The 23,126-nt window shown below is 39.9% G+C and overlaps 1 protein-coding gene across 13 annotated transcripts in view; it reads left to right on the top strand.

The window, feature by feature from the left end:
• Positions 1-23,126, top strand: part of LOC140187802 (kinase suppressor of Ras 1-like) — a 548,168-nt gene that overhangs the window by 128,538 nt on the left and 396,504 nt on the right. For 10 of the 13 annotated variants that reach the window (XM_072243559.1, XM_072243556.1, XM_072243557.1 and 7 more), the window contains exons 3-5: positions 11,599-11,746; positions 15,499-15,958; positions 20,352-20,533. In XM_072243559.1, coding sequence (XP_072099660.1) covers positions 11,599-11,746; positions 15,499-15,958; positions 20,352-20,533 — 790 coding nt within the window. Of the gene's footprint in view, positions 1-11,111; positions 11,175-11,598; positions 11,747-11,770; positions 11,816-15,498; positions 15,959-20,351; positions 20,534-21,009; positions 21,272-23,126 lie in introns of those variants that run through there. The other 3 variants (XM_072243565.1, XM_072243566.1, XM_072243568.1) reach the window with 3 other exon arrangements.

A 23,126-nucleotide genomic window follows, 5' to 3' on the forward strand; every position in this document is an offset into this window, starting at 1 on the left:
GTATGGCAACATAGCAGTTAGCATAACGGTATTACAGTATCAGTGATCAGGGTTCAATTCATGCCGTTGGCTGTAAGGAGTTTTGTATGATCTTAGGGAACCAAACTGAAGAGATGGAGGAAGAGGTGGTTGGCTCACAAATAGAGAAAGCTTGGAGACAGTGTGAGAGGGAGGATAGGCAGGTGATAGAGAAGGGACGTGCTCAGACTGATGGTTTGAGATGTGTTTATTTTAATGCAAGGAGTATTATGAACAAAATGGATGAGCTTAGAGCGTGGATCAGTACTTGGAGCTATGATGTTGTGGCCATTACAGAGACTTGGATGGCGCAGGGGCAGGAATGCTTAATTCGAGTGCCAGGCTTTAGATGTTTCAAAAAGGACAGGGAGGGAGGCAGAAGTGGTTGGGGTGTGGCACTGTTGATCAGAGGTACTGTCACGGCTGCAGAAAAGGAGGAAGACATGGAAGGATTGTCCACTCGGTCTCTGTGGGTGGAAGTTAGGAACAGGAAGGGGTCAATAACTCTACTGGGTGATTTTTATAGACCACCCAGGGACATCGAGGAGCAGACAGGGAGACAGATTCTGGAAAGGTGTAATAATAACAGGGTTGTCATGGTGGGAGATTTTAATTTCCCAAATATCGATTGGCATGTCCCTAGACCAAGGGGTTTAGATGGGGTGGAGTTTGTTAGGTGTGTTCAGGAAGGTTTCTTGATACAATATGTAGATAACTCTACAAGAGGAGAGGCTGTACTTGATCTGGTATTGGGAAATGAACCTGGCCAGGTGTCAGGTCTGTCAGTGGGAGAGCATTTTGGAGATGGTGATCACAATTCTACCTCCTTTACCGTAGCATTGGAGAGGGATAGGAACAGACAAATTAGGAAAGTGATTAATTGTAGTAAGGGGAAATATGAGGCTATTAGGCAGGAACTTGGAAGCATAAATTGGGAACAGATGTTCTCGGGGAAATGTACAGAAGAAATGTGGCAAATGTTCAGGGGATATTTACGTGGAGTTCTGCAAAGGTTTGTTCCAGTGAGGCAGGGAAAGGATGGTAGGGTACAGGAACTGTGGTGTACAAAGGCTGTTGTAAATCTGGCGACCGTGGTGGAGGCAGATACGATAGGGTCTCGTAAGACCCTGGACAGGTACATGGAGCTCAGAAAAATAAAGGGCTATGGGTAACCCTAGGTAATTTCTAAGGTAAGAACATGTTGTGCTGTAGGGTTTCTATGATCTTCCCGTGACAGTGTGGGTTTCATCTGGGTGCTCCTGTTTTCTCCTACATTCCAAAGATGTATGGTTTAGGGTTAGTAAGTTGTGGGCATGCTACATTGGTGATACTTGCAGGTTGCTCCAAGCACATCCACAGACTGTGTTGGCTATTAACACATTATACATTTCACAGTATGTGTCGATGCACATGTGACAAATAAAGTTAATCTTTGATCTTGTAACATGAGTTCTGAATTGAAGAGGCAATTGAACTATGTGATGATTTAACTTGTAGGTTAGATCAGCATTATAGATCTCCAGCATCTAATTATGTATGATGGATAATTTAAGGGTAATGGGAAGAGACTCCGTAAACATCTCCCCTCCTTAATGGCAAAACATAATTTTTCCGTGCATCTTCGGCTAGACCTCCTGAGGACCTCCCTGTCTCAAAGCCAGCTAATTCCATGAAATCACAAAATTCAGTTGAGAGCACTCAATATAGTAAAGGTTATTTGACCAGATGTTATCCCAGTTTAGTATTGTACATGTGTGGTATAGAACTAGCTGCACCTCTGCAATGTCATGTAATGCAATGGAGGGTGTCCTTAATGTGGAACCAGTAATGTCACAGACCTCTGCAGTGGATACTACTTTCAAAGTTCAAAGTACTGAATGATTTATTAAATACATATCATACACAAGCTTGAGGTTTGTTGTCTTAAAGGCAGCCACAAAATAAAGAAACACAGTAGAATCTATGAAAAACCCCACACAACAAAGACAGTCAAACATCCAAAACACATCAAAGTTGCTGGTGAACGCAGCAGGCTAGGCAGCATCTCTAGGAAGAGTTGTACCTCTTCCTAGAGATGCTGCCTGGCCTGCTGTGTTCACCAGCAACTTTGATGTGTGTTGCTTGAATTTCCAGCATCTGCAGAATTCCTCGTGTTTGCGCAGTCAAACATCCAATGTGCAAAAAAAGAACAAATCATATGAACAATAAAAATAGTAAACAGGTAATACACAGAACATGAACTGCAGACTCCCCAAAAGTGAGGCCACAGCCATGGAGCCAGTTCAGCACAGAGGCAAGTGCAGCTAGTCCAGGAGCCAAGCTGCAGGCCACAACTGCAGAGTCAGTTCAGCACAGAGGCAAGTAAAGCCAGTCCAGGAGCCTGATGGCTTCAGGGCAATGACTGCTCTCGAACCTGATGGGTGGGCCCAACACCTACCAGATGGTTGCAGCAAGAAGAGAGGGAGATGGCAAATGCAGGCAGGTGGGACAGGCTCAGTTGGGGGACCTGGCTCGGTGCTTAAGTTATCAAAACATCAGCTCATTTTCCACTCTCTGGCCTAGGCCCGCTGCTTTAATCTGGCCCAAACTCTGTTCCAGCAGTGGCTACCGTGGCAGTAATGTAGTTACAATACAGGTATTCAAATGATATGGTGGAAAATTGCGTAAGTACATTCTGTCAGCGAAAGGTAGGACAAATCCAGCTTGATGAATCATTTCATTCTCAATCAAAATAAGGTGAGGTAGGATGGTGGCACCATTAATGCCAAGTGTCATGTAGCTCACTCTTCCTTCAGTTAGTCCTGACGAAGGGTCTCGGCCTGAAACGTCGACTGTACCTCTTCCTAGAGATGCTGCCTGGCCTGCTGCGTTCACCAGCAACTTTGATGTGTATTGCTTGAATTTCCAGCATCTGCAGAATTCCTCGTGTTTATGTTTGTAGTTTTTCTAGGTGTATTACTTCAGCTCTAGGTGATCTCTGTAGAAAGTTTTCAGGACCAAATGCAGGCTAGTTAGTTCTAATTTTGTGCATCACTCCATGGCGCCTTTTTAAATAGGCTGCTAAGAAGATTGTTAGAAGTGGCTTGGCAACCAATAGTTTGATAATTCAGGGTTACTGGTGATGTGCCAATGTTGCAAAGCTTTCAGTGTTCATTTGAGGAAAACATACCTTCAGCTCTTTGACCTGGAGGACTTACTGGTTATGAAGCAGTGTGTTTTGTCTTCTATATTAAGTGTATAATTTTCAGAATTGTTAAGCAACATTGCACTTATAACTTATAGAAAAATTACATTTAGAAGAGAGAGGCTAACTTAAGGAATGGTGATACGAATGGTGATCCTTTTTCAAAAGTGTTTATACCATTGCTTTTTATGAGAGATATCTGATAGGTCAGGAAGCTAGATCTGTAGAAAATTAGTGAATGACCTTTCTTCCAGGTACAAAATTTCCCCAATATGTCTGAAGCAGTTTTCCTGAATCTTTAAAATTGCTATCTCATCATTTTCATTTGCGTGCCTTTAAATTAGGTAAATTATGCAGGTGAGTGCTAGTGAAGTTTGTGTTACTACTGAATAAAATATTTAGTTACTTTTTTCCCACTCATCTCTTTTGCAAAAAAAAAAGGTATAATTGAGCGGTAGGTAGAGTCCTGGAGCGCTACAGCCCCTTCAGCCTGTAGTCTGTACCGAACTGTTATTCTGTCTAGCCCCATCGACTAGTTTAGTTGGTTTTGAGAGCCTGGGGACAGTGGAGGACCCTTTGCGTTGGAACTGCTTTCACCTTCTCTCACAGAGAGATTCTGTTCGCCATGTGTAGACCCTTGGATGGCTTTGTGTTCAGCTCCTCCCTGGGAAGATGCCAATGACCATAGAAACCATAGAAAAACTACAGCACAGAAACAGGCCTTTTGGCCCTTCTTGGCTGTGCCGAACCATTTTCTGCCTAGTCCCACTGACCTGCACATGGACCATATCCCTCCATACATCTCCCATCCATGTATCTGTCCAATTTATTCTTAAATGTTAAAAAAGAACCCGCATTTACCACCTCGTCTGGCAGCTCATTCCACACTCCCACCACTCTCTGTGTGAAGAAGCCCCCCCTTAATGTTCCCTTTGAACTTTTCCCCCCTCACCCTTAACCCATGTCCTCTGGTTTTTTTCTCTCCTTGTCTCAGTGGAAAAAGCCTGCTTCCATTCACTCTATCTATACCCATCATAATTTTATATACCTCTATCAAATCTTCCCTCATTCTTCTACACTCCAGGGAATAAAGTCCTAACCTATTCAACCTTTCTCTGTAATTGAGTTTCTCAAGTCCCGGCAACATCCTTGTAAACCTTCTCTGCACTCTTTCAACCTTATTAGTATCCTTCCTGTAACTTGGTGACCAAAACTGAACACAATACCCGAGATTTGGCCTCACCAATGCCTTATACAACCTCATCATAACATTCCAGCTCTTATACTCAATACTTTGATTAATAAAGGCCAATGTACCAAAAGCTCTCTTTAGGACCCTATCTACCTGTGACTCCACTTTTAGGGAATTTTGTATCTGTATTCCCAGATCCCTCTTCTACTGCACTCCTCAGTGCCTTACCATTTACCCTGTATGTTCTACCTTGGTTTGACCTTCCAAAGTGCAATACCTCACACTTGTCTGCATTAAACTCTATCTGCCATTTTTCAGCCCATTTTTCCAGTTGGTCCAAGTCCCTCTGCAAGCTTTGAAAACCTTCCTCACTGTCTACTACACCTCCAATCTTTGTATCATCAGCAAACTTGCTGATCCGATTTACCACATTCTCATCCAGATCATTGATATAGATGACAAATAACAATGGACCCAGCACTGACGGTATGTGTTTGTGTGCAGTGCTGGTTAGTAGCAGTGTTCAGTGACAAACTATTGTGGCAAGCCACCTACAGGCTCTGTAACATCACTTCGACTGCCACTTCCAACTCAGAGAGATGGTCTCACCAATGCCCTTCCTCTTTGATAAATGGTCTTCATCTGCAACGCACCAGAAGGTTACATTAAAGGCATTTATATTGAGCTTCACTTCTGTGGAGATTTATTTATTTAGAGGTACAGTGTGAAATGTGCCCTCACCGCCCAGCAGCCCACCTATTTAACCTAACCTAATCACAGGACAGTTTACAATGAACAATTAGCCTACTAACCAGTACATCTTTGGGCTGTGGGAGGAAACTGGAGCACCTGGACGAAAGAAGCATGTACAAACTTCTTACAGATGGCATTAGAATTGAACTCTGAACTCTCACGCACTTTGTAACGTGCTAACTGCCATGATACTGTGGCACGCTAATGACATTGACCTTGGGCTGATTTGAGGATAAATTTCCTTTAAATATCAGAAAACACAAATGAGAATTTGCGTAGTAATTCCTGATGTGACAAGCACAAAAATTAAAACAAAGGCTAGTTTTGGTATTTTGAACAGTTCCAATAGGAGAGCTCATGAGTTCCATACAGTTTTACCTTTTAAAACTCTTTCTGTTTTGTTTCAATGTCAATTTTTTTTTCCCGCCGCAATATGGAGAGAGCACTTAGTACTGAGAGACTGAACTCTTTTGATTCAGATACTCAGTATCAACATCAGATACTGCTAGGTTCCTTGGAGCAGATTTTGCTGCAAACTTCACTTGAACAGATTCTAATCTTGACCCAATCAATTATGATATCATTGCCTCTTTCCCTTGTGCTTTATTCATCAGTCACTTTGCATTAAATATTCACAAAAAATAATTCTTTATAATCCTGTTTTGTGCATCAGCAAATAGAGCCACTTTTTATTCTGTGTAATGCCAGTTTCAAGATCCAATCCAATCTGTGAGTTTGGTCTGAAAGTTTGCGGATTAGTAGTAGGATTAAATGTTCCATTAGTTTATTTTGATCAGAAACTGGAAAGCTATCCAGGAGACAAAGAAAATACAACGAGCAATTTGAGCACTGCAAAAATAAATTTATGTAGATGAATCACTAAAGTTTAAAAAATAAAAAGGAAGTACTTTTTAAAGAAATAATTTGACATTTTGCACTTTTAAGTTTGGTGACAAAGGCATTATCACATTTACAGCTCATCATAGGATCATACAGCACAGAGAAGAGCTCTCTCATCCCATCTTCTCCATGCTGATAGAATGCATGTCTAAGTAATCCATTTTCTTGCATTAGACCCATATTCCCCATGCCTTTCCTTTCTAAGTAACCAAATGTCTTTTAATTGTTGTAATTCCGTTAGTCTTTACCACCTCCTCAGGAAGCTTATTCCAGATAACTATCACCTTCTGTATGAATTATTTACCCTGCTGATCTCCTTTTAAATATTTCCTCTCTCATCTTAACCGTTCTCCTCTACTTCAAGACTCCTATGATCTAGGGAAAAAGCCATTTCCCAATAACATAACTCTAATTAGCATAATTGCACATCATTCTGCTTTATGTTCAAAGTTCAAATTAAATTTATTATCAAAGTTCTTATATGTCCCATATTCAAATGTCCCTCAGATTCATTTTCTTGCGGGCATTCACAGTAGATACAAGAAGCACAATAGAATCTGTGGAAAAACTGCTCCTAAAAGGACAGACGACAACCAATATGCAAAAGACAAACTGTAAATACAGAAAAACTAAATAATAATAATTAAGTAATAAATATCAAGAAAATGAGTTATAGAGTCCTTGAAAGAGAGTGCATAGTTTGTGGGAATGGTTCAGTGATAGGGCAAGTGAAATTATCCCTTCCTGTTCAAGAGCCTAATGATTATGCGGTAATTAATAATCCTGAACCTGGTCGTGTGGGTTCTGAGGCTCCTGTACCACCTTCCTAATGGCAGTAGCAAGAAGAGAGCGTGACCTGGCTGGTGGGGGTCCTTGATGATGGATGCTGCTCTCTTGCGACCGAGCTCATTGTAGATGTGCTCATGGATGGGGAGGGCTTTCCCTGTTATGGATGGGGCTGCGTCCACTACTTTTTGTAGGCTTTTCCTTTCAAGGGCATTGCTATTTCAGTACAAGGCTGTGATGCAACCAATCAGTATACTCTCCACCACACAGTGATAGAAGTTTGTCAAAGTTTTAGATGACATGCTGAATCTTTGCAAACTGCCACCTTTGCAATTGGATCCTTGTGTTCCTGACCAACAGACCACAGTCAGTTGGAATAAGCAGCAACACCTCTGACTTGATTAATCTCAGAGTTGGGTCCCAGAAGGCTTTGACTTCAGCCCCCTTCTCAACATACTCAAAATTGCATTGCCAGATTTTGCTCTAGTTCCATCTACAAGTTTGCAGATGACACCACCATAGTGTGCTGAATCTCAAATAAATACAGGAAGAAGATAGGGAGCCTTGTGACTTGGTGTCATAACGATATCCTTTCCCTCAATATCTGCAAAACAAACGAGTTTGTCATTGACTTCAGGAAGGAGGGGGGTACAAACACTTTTGATTTGTAGCAACGTGGTGGTCTTAGTCACTCTTCTTGTGATCACAAGACTCAATTGGACATTGATAATGTGGAATGCTGCAAGTCCAGTAACCTGGCTTATTGGTGAATGGTGGGTGTGGACAGTGGAAGAGCTGCGGGACCTTCGTCATAGCAAGGACTAGGCCTCAAGCTGCACTCGACTGTTTGCAGCCGTCCAGGAGTGGGGTGTCAGAGTTGGTGCCGGACTGGTCCATATCCACTACTTTTTGTAGGATTTTCCTTTCAAGGTCATTGGTGTTTCCTTACCAGGCTGTGATTCAGCCAGTCAATATATTCTCCACCACACATCTATCTACATAGAAATTGGTGGGAGTTGTAGATGTCGTGATGAATCTTCGCAAACTCTTCAGGAAGTAGAGGCTCTGCTGTGTTTTATTCTTAATTGGGCTCGTGCTGAGCCCAGGAGAGGTCCTCAGAAATGATAACACGGAGGAATTTAATTTTAAAGTATTGTGTTCTACTACATACTGTTGCAACATTCATGGAATTAGGGACTTGGACTTTTTTTCTGTGTGACTGTATTTTACTGGTATTTTATATGTGCTATATGTGCCTTGTGCTGTGTATGACTGTTAGTACTGCGTTTTGCAGCTTGCTGGCAGAGTAACGCAGTTTCACTTGGCTGTATAGATGGGTGTTCACGCATGGTTGAATGACAATTAAATTTGAACTTCAGAGGTGGGGAGGTTAAAAGGATTGAAGGCTTCAAGTGTCTTTCACCAAGGAAAGACATCACCAATAGCCCTTCTGGTCAGCCACGTAGATGCCATGGGCAAAAATGCTCTCTAGTGCGTCTGCTTTCTCAGGAGGCTAAAGGAATTCGACATGTTCCTTTTGACCTTCATCAGTTTTTGCTGATTCACCATAGAAAGCACCTATCTGAATGCATCATAGCTTGATATGTCTGTGACCTCAAGAAGTGCAGAAAGTTATAGATATTGCTCAGCAACACATCACTGACATTATCCTCCCCTCCGTGAACTCAGTCTACACTTCTTGCTGTCTTGGTAAAGCAGCCAAGATGATTCAAATATCCCTGCCACCCAGACGTTCTCACTTTTCCCTGCTCCTATCAGACAGAAGATACAAAAGCCTGAAATCACTTATCACCAGGTTCACAGACTGCTTCTATCCTGCTTATATTATAAGACCTTTGAGTGGTCTCCTAGAACATTAAGACGGACCCTTGACCCTTGTTATGGCCTGTCATCTTATTGTCTGCCTACACTGCACTTTCTCTCTAACACTTAATTCTGCATTTTGTTAATGTTATCCTTTGTACTGCCTCAGTGCAATAAAATGATCTGTTAGATGGCATACAGAGCAAAGTTTTTCCACTGTACCTTAGTATATGTGACAGTAATAAACCAATTTACTGAATTTACTTACTGATCTGTAGTTTTGAGGTGGAATTACTTGGTGCAATGGCTGGACAGACATGGAGGGTGGTACTCCAGTTTTACTTTGAGCCTCTGGTGAGTAGTTGTATCAAAAATTGGTCTTTCAATGAAGGTTTCATGTTGCTACTGGTGTGGGCCATGAATGAAGAAACCTCAGTCAGGAAGTTTAACTCTTCAGGAAAAGGTGAGTTCACTGGCCTCTGGTTTAGATTTAAATAGAAGAGCACTTGCCTTCCATAATCAAATAATGTCCCAATGCAATATATACCTGATGAATTATCACTGTTGTAAATGTAGGGAAATCATGACAAACAGTTTGCATACCAAGGTTCAACAACCCCGGCTAAGTAATGGACCAAAGCATTCTGATAATCTTGGTTGAAAGGTAAATTCTGATCTAAACACACAAGTACTGCCAATGTGGTTAAACAGTGAAAGTTTCAGATTTGTGACTCTTGATTAGTTTAACAAAAATTTAAAAAAACTAAAAATAAAGTTGTATTTAAAAATCCATCTTTGGTGTGGAAAATTTATATTAGTAGATAGCTGAGAGAGATAGTGTTGATGAAATAATTTTTGATCAACGAGCACATGGAATATTATGTAACTAGATTTTTGGCGCTGTTGATTGGCCCATGTAGTCAGTGTACCATATACAGTACTGTGTAAAAGTCTTAGCCACATTTATACAAAGTAGTTAGTGTTCCTAAGACTTTTGCATAGTACTGTATTAATTTTATGTATTACACTACTGCTGCTGCAAAAGACCATATTTCATGATGTATGTGAGTAGTGATAAGTATGATTCTGACATGGGTCTCTATTGTGGACTGAGAGTGGGAAGGGGGCATGGAGAGGGGAGAGAATAGGATGCACCAGAAGGACATTCTGTAATGATCAATAAACCAATTGTTTGGAAGCAAATGACCTTGCCTGGTGTGTCAGGGCTGGATGTGTCTGCACCCATGCCACCCCCCTTTCCTGGCACTCCTTCTCTGCCACCTGTCCCACACCCTGCCCACAGTGTTCCACCTTGCCGTTCCTAACATCCTTTGCTCCTGCCAGTTTTACAAACTCACTGTCTGCTCTAAGTTGACAAATACAGGTCCCCTAGCCATTTATATATGTGCCTAAGACTTTTGCACAGTACTGTTTAGTTTGCATTGTTGTTAAAACGTGACCAATTTTTTTGTGGTTATCACACACATGATTGGCATAAAAATTCTACAAAATGGCCAGGGAATCTTGAAGTTAATGCCATTCAACCTTCAATTTTGTTAGTCCTTTTCTCAGCATAGTACCTTGTGTTGTTGATAAGCTGGCCTGAGTAGTTTACATATACCTTGTAAATTTCATATAATAGAACAAAAATAAATACGAAATGGATTGAACGTCTGAATTCTGTACAGGTCAGCTTTAGTTTTTCTTGATGTCCACCTATTTGGATGAAACAAAGGACAGAAACACAGTATATTTAAAAAAAATAAAGTTGGTTTTACAATTATATGCAGCTTAAATTGCTTTATATTGAGTTATTTTGAAGGGGAATTGTTAGGTTTATTTTTGTCTTGCATGCCGAAGTTCTGTTCCAAGGACTGCATGCTGCAGTAGCAAACTCAGATGATATCCTGCATGAGGGATCCCTGACCAATGTAAGATGATACACTAACGTAAAATGTTTTGAAATGTGCATTCTTTAGAGCTTTATATTGCAATCATCCAGCACAGAAACGGGCCCATTGGCTCATCTATGCCGACCACCAAGTAATCAAAACTGAATTAATTGATCTAAGCTAAACCATCTGAACTAACCCTATTTACAATCATTTAGTCTGTAGCATACTGTGCCTTAGAAAACATTTTGCATTTTATCAGGAAACATTATACTCCCAAGGCCTATGGCATGTATGTGAAATAGCTATCACTCTCATCTTTCTAGTGGCTAAGCCTGAAATTCTGCTTCTCTCGATGTTTCACTAACTGAAAGCAAGATATACAGAAGCCAGGGAATGTTGAGAATTTATAGAATTTAATTTTTAAAATGTCATTGGTGGCTAATGCCATTTTCATAAAACATGGTGTTGAAGCAGAACAGCAGTCAGCCTCAAATAGTCTTCTCAATCTGCTTTCTTTTTTGAAGGCTTCCACACAATTCTCAAACTATTTTACTCAGACTGGAAGACTTTCTGTATTTAAAAAAAAGTCTGCTGCATTATCTGGGCTGCTGGGACATGTGAGGTGAGGTCATTCAAGTTTTGCCTCTTGATTGTTCCCTTCATCTGGCGCTTAAGGGCTGCATTACTGGAAATGAAATGACTGGCATTACACTGGGTTGGGACATGGAATTTACTTCCTGCATTCTTAAACATCAGTACCAAACTTTGATTGAATTCCCGTAAATTGGTGACTTAGTGATGCAGCTTTATGTAGTGCGATAATTTTGGGGCTGTCTGCTGCTTTCTTTATTCCTCTTTGTTGTCACTTTTCTTGTGTGGGTACAACTGAGCTGAATAGCTCAAAGGGAAAACTTTTTATGCTGATTTTGTTTTGGAAACAAACTCGTATCAAGTTTCTAGTAAAGTGCAGCTGAGTTTCAATAAGAATGAATGCCTTTGTAATGTTCCGAGTTCAACTCTGAAATTTATATCTTGTTCTGCTCCAGGAGATTCCAGATAACCTAACACTAGATATCTTGCTGAGTATGTCGGATACTAAAGTCTGTGAAGCCATGAAGAGATATGGAGCTAACCCTGAGGAATGTTGCCGATTGAATGCTGCCCTCTCGTGTTTAAGAAGTATAAATGATTCTGGTAATTATTCCTGACTAGCTCGTAAATGATTTGTGACAGATTGATTACAAGAGAAGCACGATATCTTGAGTGAGTCTCCTAAATTGGTCTGAGGCTCTAAAATAACTTCCATTTTTCTTTCTCTAAAATGAATGATGCTTGTTTTAATTATCTTGTGTGGGCTTTGTGATTTAATGTACTGTAGTTTTTTCACTCTGGTAAATACTTGTTTTTCAGCGCCGGACTTCGGAGCAAAGGCTCCCGAGTTCAAATCCAGCCGGCACCCTTGCACGCTTTCCATCTGTGCTGGGTTGAGCGTCGAGCTAGCAACTCAGCCTCGTAAAAATAAGAAAGCCTGCTAAAAACAAAACACCGTCATGACGGCGTCCCGATGACTCCACTCGGAGTTAAGGGCTTTCTTCTTCTTCAAGTATTTGTTTTAGTGCTTTATTCCAAAGAAACTTTACAGGAATGTGTCATGTGTCAACCAGTTTTGTGACTTTTCATTTTGATGTGGCTTGTTATCTGAAGTCTTTAGTTGTTGTTTTTCTTAGGGTGGAGTGGCATAATAAAACCAGCTTGGCTGGCTAATAAAAAACATAAGTTCCCATGTAGTCTGGAAACCCCTTCTTTCCAGGATGGGAGGTATTGTTTTGTTAAGTCTCCAATCAGGAAATGAGTGGAATGGACAATTGAACGAGTCTGCCACTGTCTGTATTCTAGTCGTCAATGCCATTCAAGTTGAAATTTATTCTTCATATTCCCTCGTGTCTTACTGTTCATTAACAGTTTTGTAATTTGTTTGCAGTACTTAGTGTATCTTTCAAATTTGAAATAAATCCAAGGTTTATAAATCTAACAGTTTAATTTAAAATGGGTGGATGTTATATACATTAGCTTCAAAATGTATTACTTAAGATATAAAGTTTGATGGTAGTAGACAAAACTCCAGTCAGTAGCATATATTTTATCACATTATGCAATATGAACATTATTTATGATTTTGTGATGGTATATAGAATTGAGATTTTATTATTCTGACCATGAATTAACCATCTTAACATGGTACCAGAATTGTTTAAATAGTAGTTACTTCTTCCTAAATTTTAAGGCCTTTAAAGTGGGGTTGTGTATTCATTTCCACAACATTCTATTGTTTGGCATTTTAATGCTGAAAGTAAAAAGTCACTTAGCGGGGGAAATACGGGACAAACCAATTTAGCCCAATATACGGGATGTCCCGGCTAATATAGGACAGTTGGCAACCCTGATGAGATTCCTCCCTCGTTCTTCTGAACTCCAGTGAGTACAGGCCCAGAGCCATCAAGTGCTCCTCATATGTTAGCCCTTTCATTCCTGGCATCATTCTTGTGACACTCCTTTGGACCATTTCCAATGCCAGCACATCTTTTTTTAGATAAGGGGCCCAAAACAATATTCCAAGGGCAGTCTGACCAATGCCTTATTAAGCCTCAGCCTTACATTCTTACTTTTGTATTCTAGTCTCTCAAAATTAATGCTAACATTGTATTTGCCTTCCTTACCACCACCTCAACCTGTAAGTTAACCTTCAAGGAATCCTGAGGGCTCCTAGGTCCCTTTGCGCCCTGGATTTTTTTGGATTTTCTCTCCGTTTAGAAAACAGTCCATGCCTTTATTCCTTTTGTTAAAGTGTATGATTATGCACTTCCCTACACTATATTCCATCTGCCACTTCTTTGTCCATTCCCCCAATTTAAGTGCTTCTGCAGACACCCTGATTCCTCAACACTATCTGCCCCTTCACCTGTCATCGTATCATCTGCAAGCATGGCAACAAAGCCGTAATTCCTTCATCTAAATCACTAACTTACAATGTGAGAAGAAGCAAGTGGTCCAAACACCGACTGTTGTAGCACACCAGTAATCACCAGCAGCCAATCAGAAAAGGCCCCACTTATTCCCACTTTTTGCCTCCTACCAGTCAGCCAATCTTCTGTCCAGGCTAGTACTTTTTCTGTAATACTATTGGCTTATTGTGTTAAGCAGCCTCATGTGCAACACCTTGTCAAAGGCCTTCTGAAAATCCAAATAGACAACGTCCACTGACTCTCCTTTGTCTATCCTGTCTGTTATTTCCTCAAAAAATTCCAACAGATTTGCCAGGCAATATTTCCCCTTTAGAAAGCCACGCTGACCTTGGTCTATTTTACCATGTGCTTCTCAAGTACCCAAAACCTCATTCTTAATAACGAACTCCAGCATCTTCCCAACCACTGAAGTCAGGCTAACTGGCCTATAATTTCCATTCTTCTGCATCCCCCTTCTTAAAAATTGGAGTGACATTTGCAATTTTCCAGTTCACTGGAACCATTCCAGAATCTAGTGATTCTTGAAAGATCATTACTAATGCCTCCACAATCTCTTCTGCTATCTCTTTCAGAACCCTGGGGTGTAGTCCATCTGGTCCAGGTGATTTATTTACCTTCAGACTTACCAGCTTCCCAAGGCTTGTCACAGCAATGTCATTTAATTCTGCGTCCTGACACTCATATTTCTGGCATTCTGTTAGTGCCTTCTACAGTGAAGGTTGACGCAAAATACTTATTAAGTTTGTCCACCATTTCTTTGTTGCTCATTACTACCTCTCTAACATCATTTTCCAGTGGTCCGATATCCACTCTCATCTCTTTTACTCTTTATATATCTGAAAAATCTTTTTGTATCCTTTATAATATTATTGGTTATTCATATTTAATCTTTTCTCTCCTTATGGCTTTTCTTAGTTGTTGTCTTGGGTTTTAAAAGTTTCCCAATCTTCTACCTTCCCACTCAATTTTGCTATATTACATGTCCTCTCTTTCTTTTATGTTGTCTTTGTCTTCCCTTGTCAGCTACAGTTGCCTCATCCTCCCTATAGAACATTTTTTCTTCTTTGGAATGTATCTTTCCTGTCCTTTCCAAGTTTCCCCCGAAACATCGGCCACTGTTCTGCCGTCATCTTGCTGGTTTCCTTTTCCAATCAACTTTGGCCAGCTCCTCTCTCTTACCTCTGTAATTCCCTTTATGATACTGTAATACCGATACATCCGATTTTATTTTCTCCTTGTCAAACTGCAGGGTGAATTTTATCATGTTATGATCACTGTCTCTCAAAGGTACGAATTCAACCATTGAATATGAAATTATTGCAGCTTACCAATTGAAATTTAGGCTTTGATTAGCTAATTCAATACAGACAGGCCATTATTGTCATTTATGATTAAGAAACACATTTTCTGGCTAATTTAAACAAGTGATGCAAAGTCAAGAGTTGTTAACAGCAATGAAATTGGTCATTCTGTCCATCAAATTTGAATAGTTTACTTTAATTTTTTTGCATTAATTTGTTTTATTCTTAATGACTGATCTCATACTTTCCTTCTTTGCTCTTCCCTAAAACAATAAAATCTTCTAAATTAACAAGTCTAGGACAAAGTTAATGAAATGTCTGAATTTGTGAATTTAGTAAGTGTCAATTATAATTTGATATCTGTCTAATTGTCTGTCTACTTAGAGCAGGGATTCCCAACCTAAGGTTCACAGATCCCTTGGTTAATGGTAGGGGTCCATGGCATAAAAAGGTTGGGAACCCTTGACTTGGGGAATAGTAAATATTACTTCATAATTTTTCATTATTACCCTTATTCTAATTTAATTTTTTTGTCACCATGAATTTGGTGTGAACCAAGGAACTTTAAAGTATTGTTTCTGAATTGATAAATGCTTTTGTCTTTGGCTTTACTTTTGAACAGGTGGAGAGTTACAAGATGATGCTGTTCTTTGGACTTCAACTGAAACAAGACGAGAAAGCAACCCTGTACCACCTCCAGAGTTGATGTTTTCTATTGGCTCCAGACTGCCACACAGTCCTTCACCTGTTTCCAGACTAATTCATCCACAACCACGTTCAGTCTCTGTTTCAGTTATTCCTACTTCAGATTATGTGTACTTGCCAAGTCGGTCAGATAATTTAGTGGACCCCTTTTCACAGTCCCCTCAACCAGGTCGACGAATGTCTGGAGCTCAAACCATTACAACTACACCACCGGCCACTCCTCCAGCAAAGAAGAAAAATAGATTTAAACCACCACGAACTCCACCACCACCTTCACGGAAACTTATTCAGCTTTTTCCTGCTTTCTCAGGACTTACCAGAAGTAAATCTCATGAATCTCAACTGGGCAATAGAATAGATGAGGTACCAGCAATTAAGTAAGTATAGCTTGCTTCATTGCAACAAATGGGTTCATCTATATGCAATTGCAGTGACTTTTTAATTAATGCCAATTACAGGGCTTTCTGATCAAAAGCTGGCTAGGAAGATCTATTAAGTTTTTGTAGGTTCTGAATAACTGGTTTAAAAATTAATTGAAGATCAGTTTGCTTTGAGAATCTATTTAAGTGCCTTTTGCACACAGGCGAAGTCTAATAATTTGTTGGAACTCAAGTTAATAGTGGGTACCTTTCAATTTGCAATTTTTCCTTCTTTAAGAAAGTACATACCTTTTAGCATGCAAGGAAGACGAATGACGAATTAGCAGTTATCTGCTAATATTTGCCATTCTCTTAAAATATGAACTGCTAGTTTAGCTTTTAATTTTTCATTTTTGTAATCATTAAACCTGTTCTATTGCATTGTTTGTAACTCTGAAATTGCATTATAATTTTGAAATGTTTTTCACAAGTTTCACTCAAACTTTGTTAATGATTGGTTGAGCTGAATTTGTGGCAATGACCTAAGATAATGTCTGTTAGGTCGGGCTGTATTAGGAGGAGTGAAGTAAGACTGCTTGATGCTAACAGCTGTCTATATTTTTTCAATTTCTTACCATATTTGAAATTCATAACAGTTTCTCTTAATCCCAAGAGGAAAGATTCGATAAAATTAAATATAGGAAATCAGATAGCATCAATGAAGAGGGGAATAGAGTTGATTCAAGCACATGACCTTTCAGCAGAATTAATTAGGACCAAGTTGCTCACATCTGCCTTTTAATGTTAATTTCTGGATAGTGTAGAGGAAGGTGTACAGGTTTTTGAAGTAAATACTAAATGTTCTGATTGGTAAGAAAAAGTTGTGAAGGAAAAGATGGTATGATCTTCTACAAAACAGAGTTTAAAGTTCATGCATTCTACAATCGTACTTTTGGATGAGAATTGGAATTTGGCCAAAGTGTTTGTGTAATACCTTCAAAGAATATTGCTCTTTTCTAACAACATAAATTTCACTTCAGACCTCCAAAGATCTAGATCCAAGATTATCAAAAATCAGTAGAAAAGTTCTTGATAATTTAAATAATCATTTTTATTAGCAGATTCGGCCACAAAATCATGATGTTTCATTCACAGTCAGTAACAGGCTTCCTTATCTCAGCCTTTTTGTTCTTGTGCTACAAGGGTAAATTGACTAAGGTAGCGATTCTAGATCACTATCCAGGAAGCACAAGAGTTATTAAAACTGTAACATTTATTTGTTTTATTTTGAGTCTAATGACTGGGTGGAATTTTAATTGAATAACATTTGAGTGACAGATCGTTTTTTAAAATAAATTGATTGAACAAATGACGTTGCTTTCATTTTGCAAGAATTCCTGCAATTAACAGTAGCTGAGTTTTATTCATAATGAAATTGCTTTGTAAGCAATAATGTTCCTGTCCATCATATTTATAGAGTTTGTTATCTTCAGTCAACCACACTCAGTACAATCTGTTGCTTTATTTCCCTAAAGTATGCCAATCCTCATTCCAAGTATTCTTCAGTTTCAGTTTACAGTAGATGTATAATTGAAAAAATTGACAGCTGTGTTACACTTAAAATCTCATACAGTGGCCGCTTTAATAGGTACAGGAGTCAAACCCAGTTTGTTCTTCTGCTACTGCAGCCTATCCACTTCAAGATTTACACGTGTGTTTAGAGATGCTGTTCTGCACGTCATTGTTGTATCGTGTGGTTACTTGAGTTGATATTGCCTTCCTGTCAGCTTGAACCAATCTGCACATTCTCCTCTGACCTCTCACCCACAGAACTGGATGATTTTTGTTTTTCATACTGCGCTGTAAATTAGAGACTGTTCCAAGTAAATTTATTAGCAAAGTACATAGAGTATATATTACCATACACATCTCTGAAATTCATTTTCTTGTGAGGATTCACAGTAAATAAAAGAAACACAATAGAATCCCTAATAGGATGGACAACAACCAATGTGCAAAAGGCAACAAACTGTGCTAATACAAAATGAGAAAAAATACCAAAATAATAACAATAAATAAATAAGCAGTAAATATTGAGCAAATGAGTTGTAGAGTTCTTAAAAAGCAAGTCCACAACCACCACACATTTATAAAAGTTTGTTATAGTTTCAGATGACATGCCAAATATTCACAAGCTTCTAAGAAAGTAGAGATGTTTTTGTGCTTTCTTTGTAATGGCATTTACATGCTGGAGCAAGGACAGATCCTCTGAAATGATAACACCAAGGAACTTAAGGTTCCTGATCCTCTGATGGTGGCTTGCTCATGGACCTCCGGTTTCATCCTCCTGAAGTCAATATTCAGCTCCTTTGTTTTGCTAGCATTGAGTGAGGGGTGGTTGTTGTGGCACCACTCAGACATATTTTCATTCTCTCTCCTATATGCTCATTCATCACTACCTTTGATTCAGCCAACAAAATGGTGTCATCAGCAAACACAAATATGGCATTCAAGCTGTGCTTCATCTCACAGTCATAAATTTAAATCAAATAGAGCAGGGGGCTAAGTACACAGGTGTACCTGTGCTGATGGAGATTGTGGAGGAGATGCTGTTGCCAATCCGAACTGACTGGGGTCTGCAAGTGAGGAAATTGAGGATCTAGTACACAAGGAGATATTGAGGCCTAGTGACAATAGGCAAATTGGAGGGGATCTAAGTTGCTTCTCAGGCAGAAGTTGATAGGTTTCATTACCAGACTCCCAGAGCACTTCATCGCAGTGGATGTAAGTGCTACTAGATGACTGTCATTGAGGTAGGTTGGCACACTCTTTGTAGCTACTGGTATAACTGAAGCCTGTTTAAAGCAGGTGGGTTCCTCAGACTGCCAAAGGAAGAGGTTAAAGGTATCAGTGAACACTCTAGCCAGTTGATCAGTACAGGTCTTCAGTATTAGGCCAGGTACCCTGTCTAGGCTGGATGCTTTCCGCGGGTTCATCCTCCTGAAGGATGCTCTCATCTTGTCTTCAGAGCTGGAAGTCACAGGGTCACTGGGGGCTGTGGGAGTTTGTGAAGCTGCCTGTACATCTTAACGGTCAAAGCGAGCATGGAAGGCACTGAGCTCCTCTCAGAGCAAATCCTTATCACCTATGTTGCTTGGTTTCACTATATAGGAGATGATAGCATTCAAGCCCTGCCACAGCTGTCAAAACAACCTTCAGTGATTCAAGTTTGGTCCAGAATTGTCAGTTTGCATGTGAGATGGCTTTCCAGAGATCATACCTGGATCACTTGTATTTTGCTTGGTCACTTGATGTGAATGCTCCCGATCTGTCCCTCAGTAGATCGCAGATCTCATGGTTCATCCAGGGCTTCTGTTTGGGGAAGACTCTGAATGATTTTGTGGGGACACACTCGTCTTCGACTGTTTTTTATGAAGTCTGTGACAAATGTGGTATATTCGTTCAGATCCTCCTAGCCTTTGAACATGGCCCGCTCCACTGACTCAAAGCAATCCCTTAGCCACTCCTCTGCCCCCCACGACCACCTCTTCCTTGTCCTTGCTTCCGGAGCCTTGCTCTTTAGCCTCTGCCTGTACGCAGGTAGAAGGAAGACAACCAAGTGATCAGATTTCCAGAGATCTGATCTAGGCATGCCTAATCATGATATAGCAGCGTTTGAGTGTATTGGGACCCCTGGTGCTGCAGGTGGTACGTTGATGATGATTGAGCAGAAATTTCTTCAAACAAACCTGATTGAAATCCCTGACCATGATTTGAAAGGCTTCAAGCTGTTTCTTGTTTGCTGATAGCAGAAATCAGTACTTCGTGTGTCTGTTTGCCATCGGTCTTTTGTGTTATATAAATTATGGTCATGATCATGGAGGAGAACTCTCTTGGTAAGTAGAATGGTCAGCACTTGGTAGGTAGAATGGTTGTGCATGAAAATCCCAAGAGGTCAGCAGTTTCTGAGATATTCAAACCATCTTGTCTGTCACCAGAAATCATTCCGCAGTCAGAGTCACTTAGATCACATTTCTTCTCCGTTCTGATGTTTGGTCTGACCATGTCAACATGCTTTTTATGCATTGAGTTGCTGCTACATGATTGGCTGATTAGGTATTTCCATTAATGAGTAGGTGTACCTAATAAACTGGCCACTGAGTGTATATTCCAGTGGTTAAGGGTGCTGGAATATATAGAATATGCCCCATAAACCACACAGAAACTACCTCGACACTTAGCCACTTTGTCAAAAGGTTATCACATAACTATATTCTGCTCCATCATTAATAGTCTTAATGTTACTGCTAATGCTAATAGAATTTGTGACTTGCTGTGCAGTTGTGATTATTTCATGCTGTTTATTCTGCCTCTCATTGTAACTGCTTGTACATTTTTTTTTCCTTCCTAGGTTCGGTAAGAAAAACAAGTTTTTTCTCAATCTGAACATCAATGGCAGTGGCACCAACTGTGATGATATCGTGACCCGATCCCCCTTATTACCATGTAGGCCTTTCTTTCCTCCATCTATTGGAAGTTCTTACTGTCTTCCCTCAACACCTTGTGCATCTGATGACCACAGTTCTCCTAAAAGTTGGTATTTAAACATTAGTAATGCTGCTGAGCCAAGCTCTATGTCTGGAAGCTTTGCATGTCTCAGATTAGTTTGCTGCATGGCATGGCGTGCTTGTATTTCTCTCTTGCATGACTTATCTAAGTGGATGGAATGACTAGGGAACTCATCTGTAGCCTAAACCTAATTGATGCAGAATTGATTCAAATCGTATGTTTTTAATGAAACATTTAATGAAGCATGTCTCATGTCTATTTTCATCATCTGTTTGAAAACATAATTAATTCCACTTTCTTTCTCATATAACCGTTTTGCAGTGTAGCTGAGAAAGCAACTAAGCTTGTTGTACAAATGGTGTGACTAATATGATTCTTGAGCAAATCACTGTCAGGGGTGTGAGCAGCCCAAGCACCTTTCGATAATTTAGATTATCCATATAGTGTTGTAAAGAACCAGCAACTGTCTAACTGTACCCATGCCTCAGTGATTTGTATAATACAGTCCATGGTTGCATTGGGTACACAAAACTAACTTGCATTGATAATGCATTATCTGACCAGATATCTGCCTAATACATAACTGGCTAGCTGCAGCCATAATATTTAATGCTCTGCAATCTTTGTGCCTGCTTAACTCCTGACTGAGTTCAACTGGATAACTCCTTCGTGTACACTTAGCCACTGGATATTCATCAACAGGCAGAGAGTTTTGTGGCCACTCCTCTTGCACAGGCTGATAATCTCACTTCACCTTCAAAGGTGATTTCACGTGGAAACCCTTGTTGACTTTCTCCAACCGTGGCTGTTTCTTGTGGTGGGAATGCTTTTGTACCCACCACTGACTTGAAGAAAGTACATAGCTGAACAGCATAAGCCTTCTTTTGTCTGGGAGGAAACACGAGAGCAAAAAGCTTGGGGGAAAAATAAGTTCAAGTGTTTAAAGTATAACCTTCATGTAGTTGTTTGTATGTGAAACCTCTATGTGTCAAATTGGGCAGGATTTGAAAGAATAATTATATAAAAAATGTTAATCAAATACACATAAAATGCTGGAGGAACTCCAGGCAGCATCTATGGAAAAGAGTACAGTCGACGTTTTGGGCTGAGACCCTTCAGCAGGACATCCTTCACCTTGTCTGCTAGAGCAACCTCATGCCTTCTTTAGCCCTCCTGGTTTTCTCCTTAAATGTTCTCTTGCATTTCTTACATTCCTCAAATACCTCATTTTTTCCTAACTGCAATGTACCTGCTTTTTTCTTAACCAGGGCTTAAATATATCCCGAAAATCAAGGTTTCCTAAAACTGTTATTCTTACCTTTTATTCTGACAGGAACATACAAATCTTGTACTCCCAAAATTTCACTTTTGAAGGCCTCCCACTTACCAAGTACATCTTTGTCAGAAACCACACTTGCCAGTTCCTTTCTGATACCATCAAAATTGGCCTTCATCCAATTTAGAATGTCAACCTGTATTTTCTCCCTGTTTAGAAAATAGTCTATGCCTTTATTTCTTCTACCAAAGTGCGTGATTATATTACATCTGCCACTTATTTACCAATTCTCCCAATCTATCTAAGTTCTGCAGTCTTCCTGCTTCCTCATCACTACTTGCCCTTCCACCATCATGACCAGTCAAATGCCAAGACTAGCAAATTAATTTTTGGTACCAATCCAGCCAAGTGATTTTGAGTGTTTTCTGAAAGCTGACCTGACATGACTCCCCAAATGTAATCAAATCCAAGTGGGTTTGGGTTGGGTAGTCAGCTCCTGTTTCTGACTTTATTCAGTCTTTGGTATAGAACCAATGGCAAGTACCCAGGTTTCATATCTACAGATATAGCTGAGGAAAGTCAGAGCCAGTGTGGACAGGGAATAGGAAACAGAGCAGGAACAGCTTACAAGCACTGATGCAGGGTTTCAACACAAACAATTTCTGCCCTGCTCCCACCCCACAGATGCTCCCAACCTGCTGAGTTCCTCCGGCAGATTGGTGCTCCAGATTTGAGCACCTATAATTTCTTGTGTCTCTATCAATTAGTGCTTTTTGGGTTAGAAGACGGTAACTGCTGGGGTTCTACAGGGATTGCTCCAGTCATTCAGAATTTATATTGATGATCTGGCTGAAGGGACAAAATGTGACATTTTCGAGGTTCCTACTGATATAAATCTAAGTGGGAAAATAAAGCAAGTGATGAAGATGCAATGAGGCTTTAACTAGATGTGGTCATGCCGAACGACAGATGGAAAAATGTAAGAATGTCCACTTTGAAAGAGAAAAGAGGGAAGCTGAGGATATTTTTAGAGAATGAAAATGTTGATCCTTATTAGTAAAGGTTACTAGAATTCTATATAGTATTGTATGTAATTCTAGTCACTCTGCTTAATAAACAATACTTGCCATAGAGGGAATACAGTGAAAACTTACCAGATTGGTTTCAGGAATGGCAGGTCTGTTAGATGGGGTGAAAATCTAGTTGATTGGGTCTCCATTTTTTTAACTTAAAGAATAAGAAATTACCTCATTGAAACACAGAATTCTTGGAGAGCTTGAATATGTAGATACAGGATGTATCACCTGACTTTGGAGTCTATTTAGAGTTTATAGTCTTAAT

Source organism: Mobula birostris, chromosome 25, assembly GCF_030028105.1.
Source record: "Mobula birostris isolate sMobBir1 chromosome 25, sMobBir1.hap1, whole genome shotgun sequence".
Classification (NCBI taxonomy): domain Eukaryota; kingdom Metazoa; phylum Chordata; class Chondrichthyes; order Myliobatiformes; family Myliobatidae; genus Mobula; species Mobula birostris.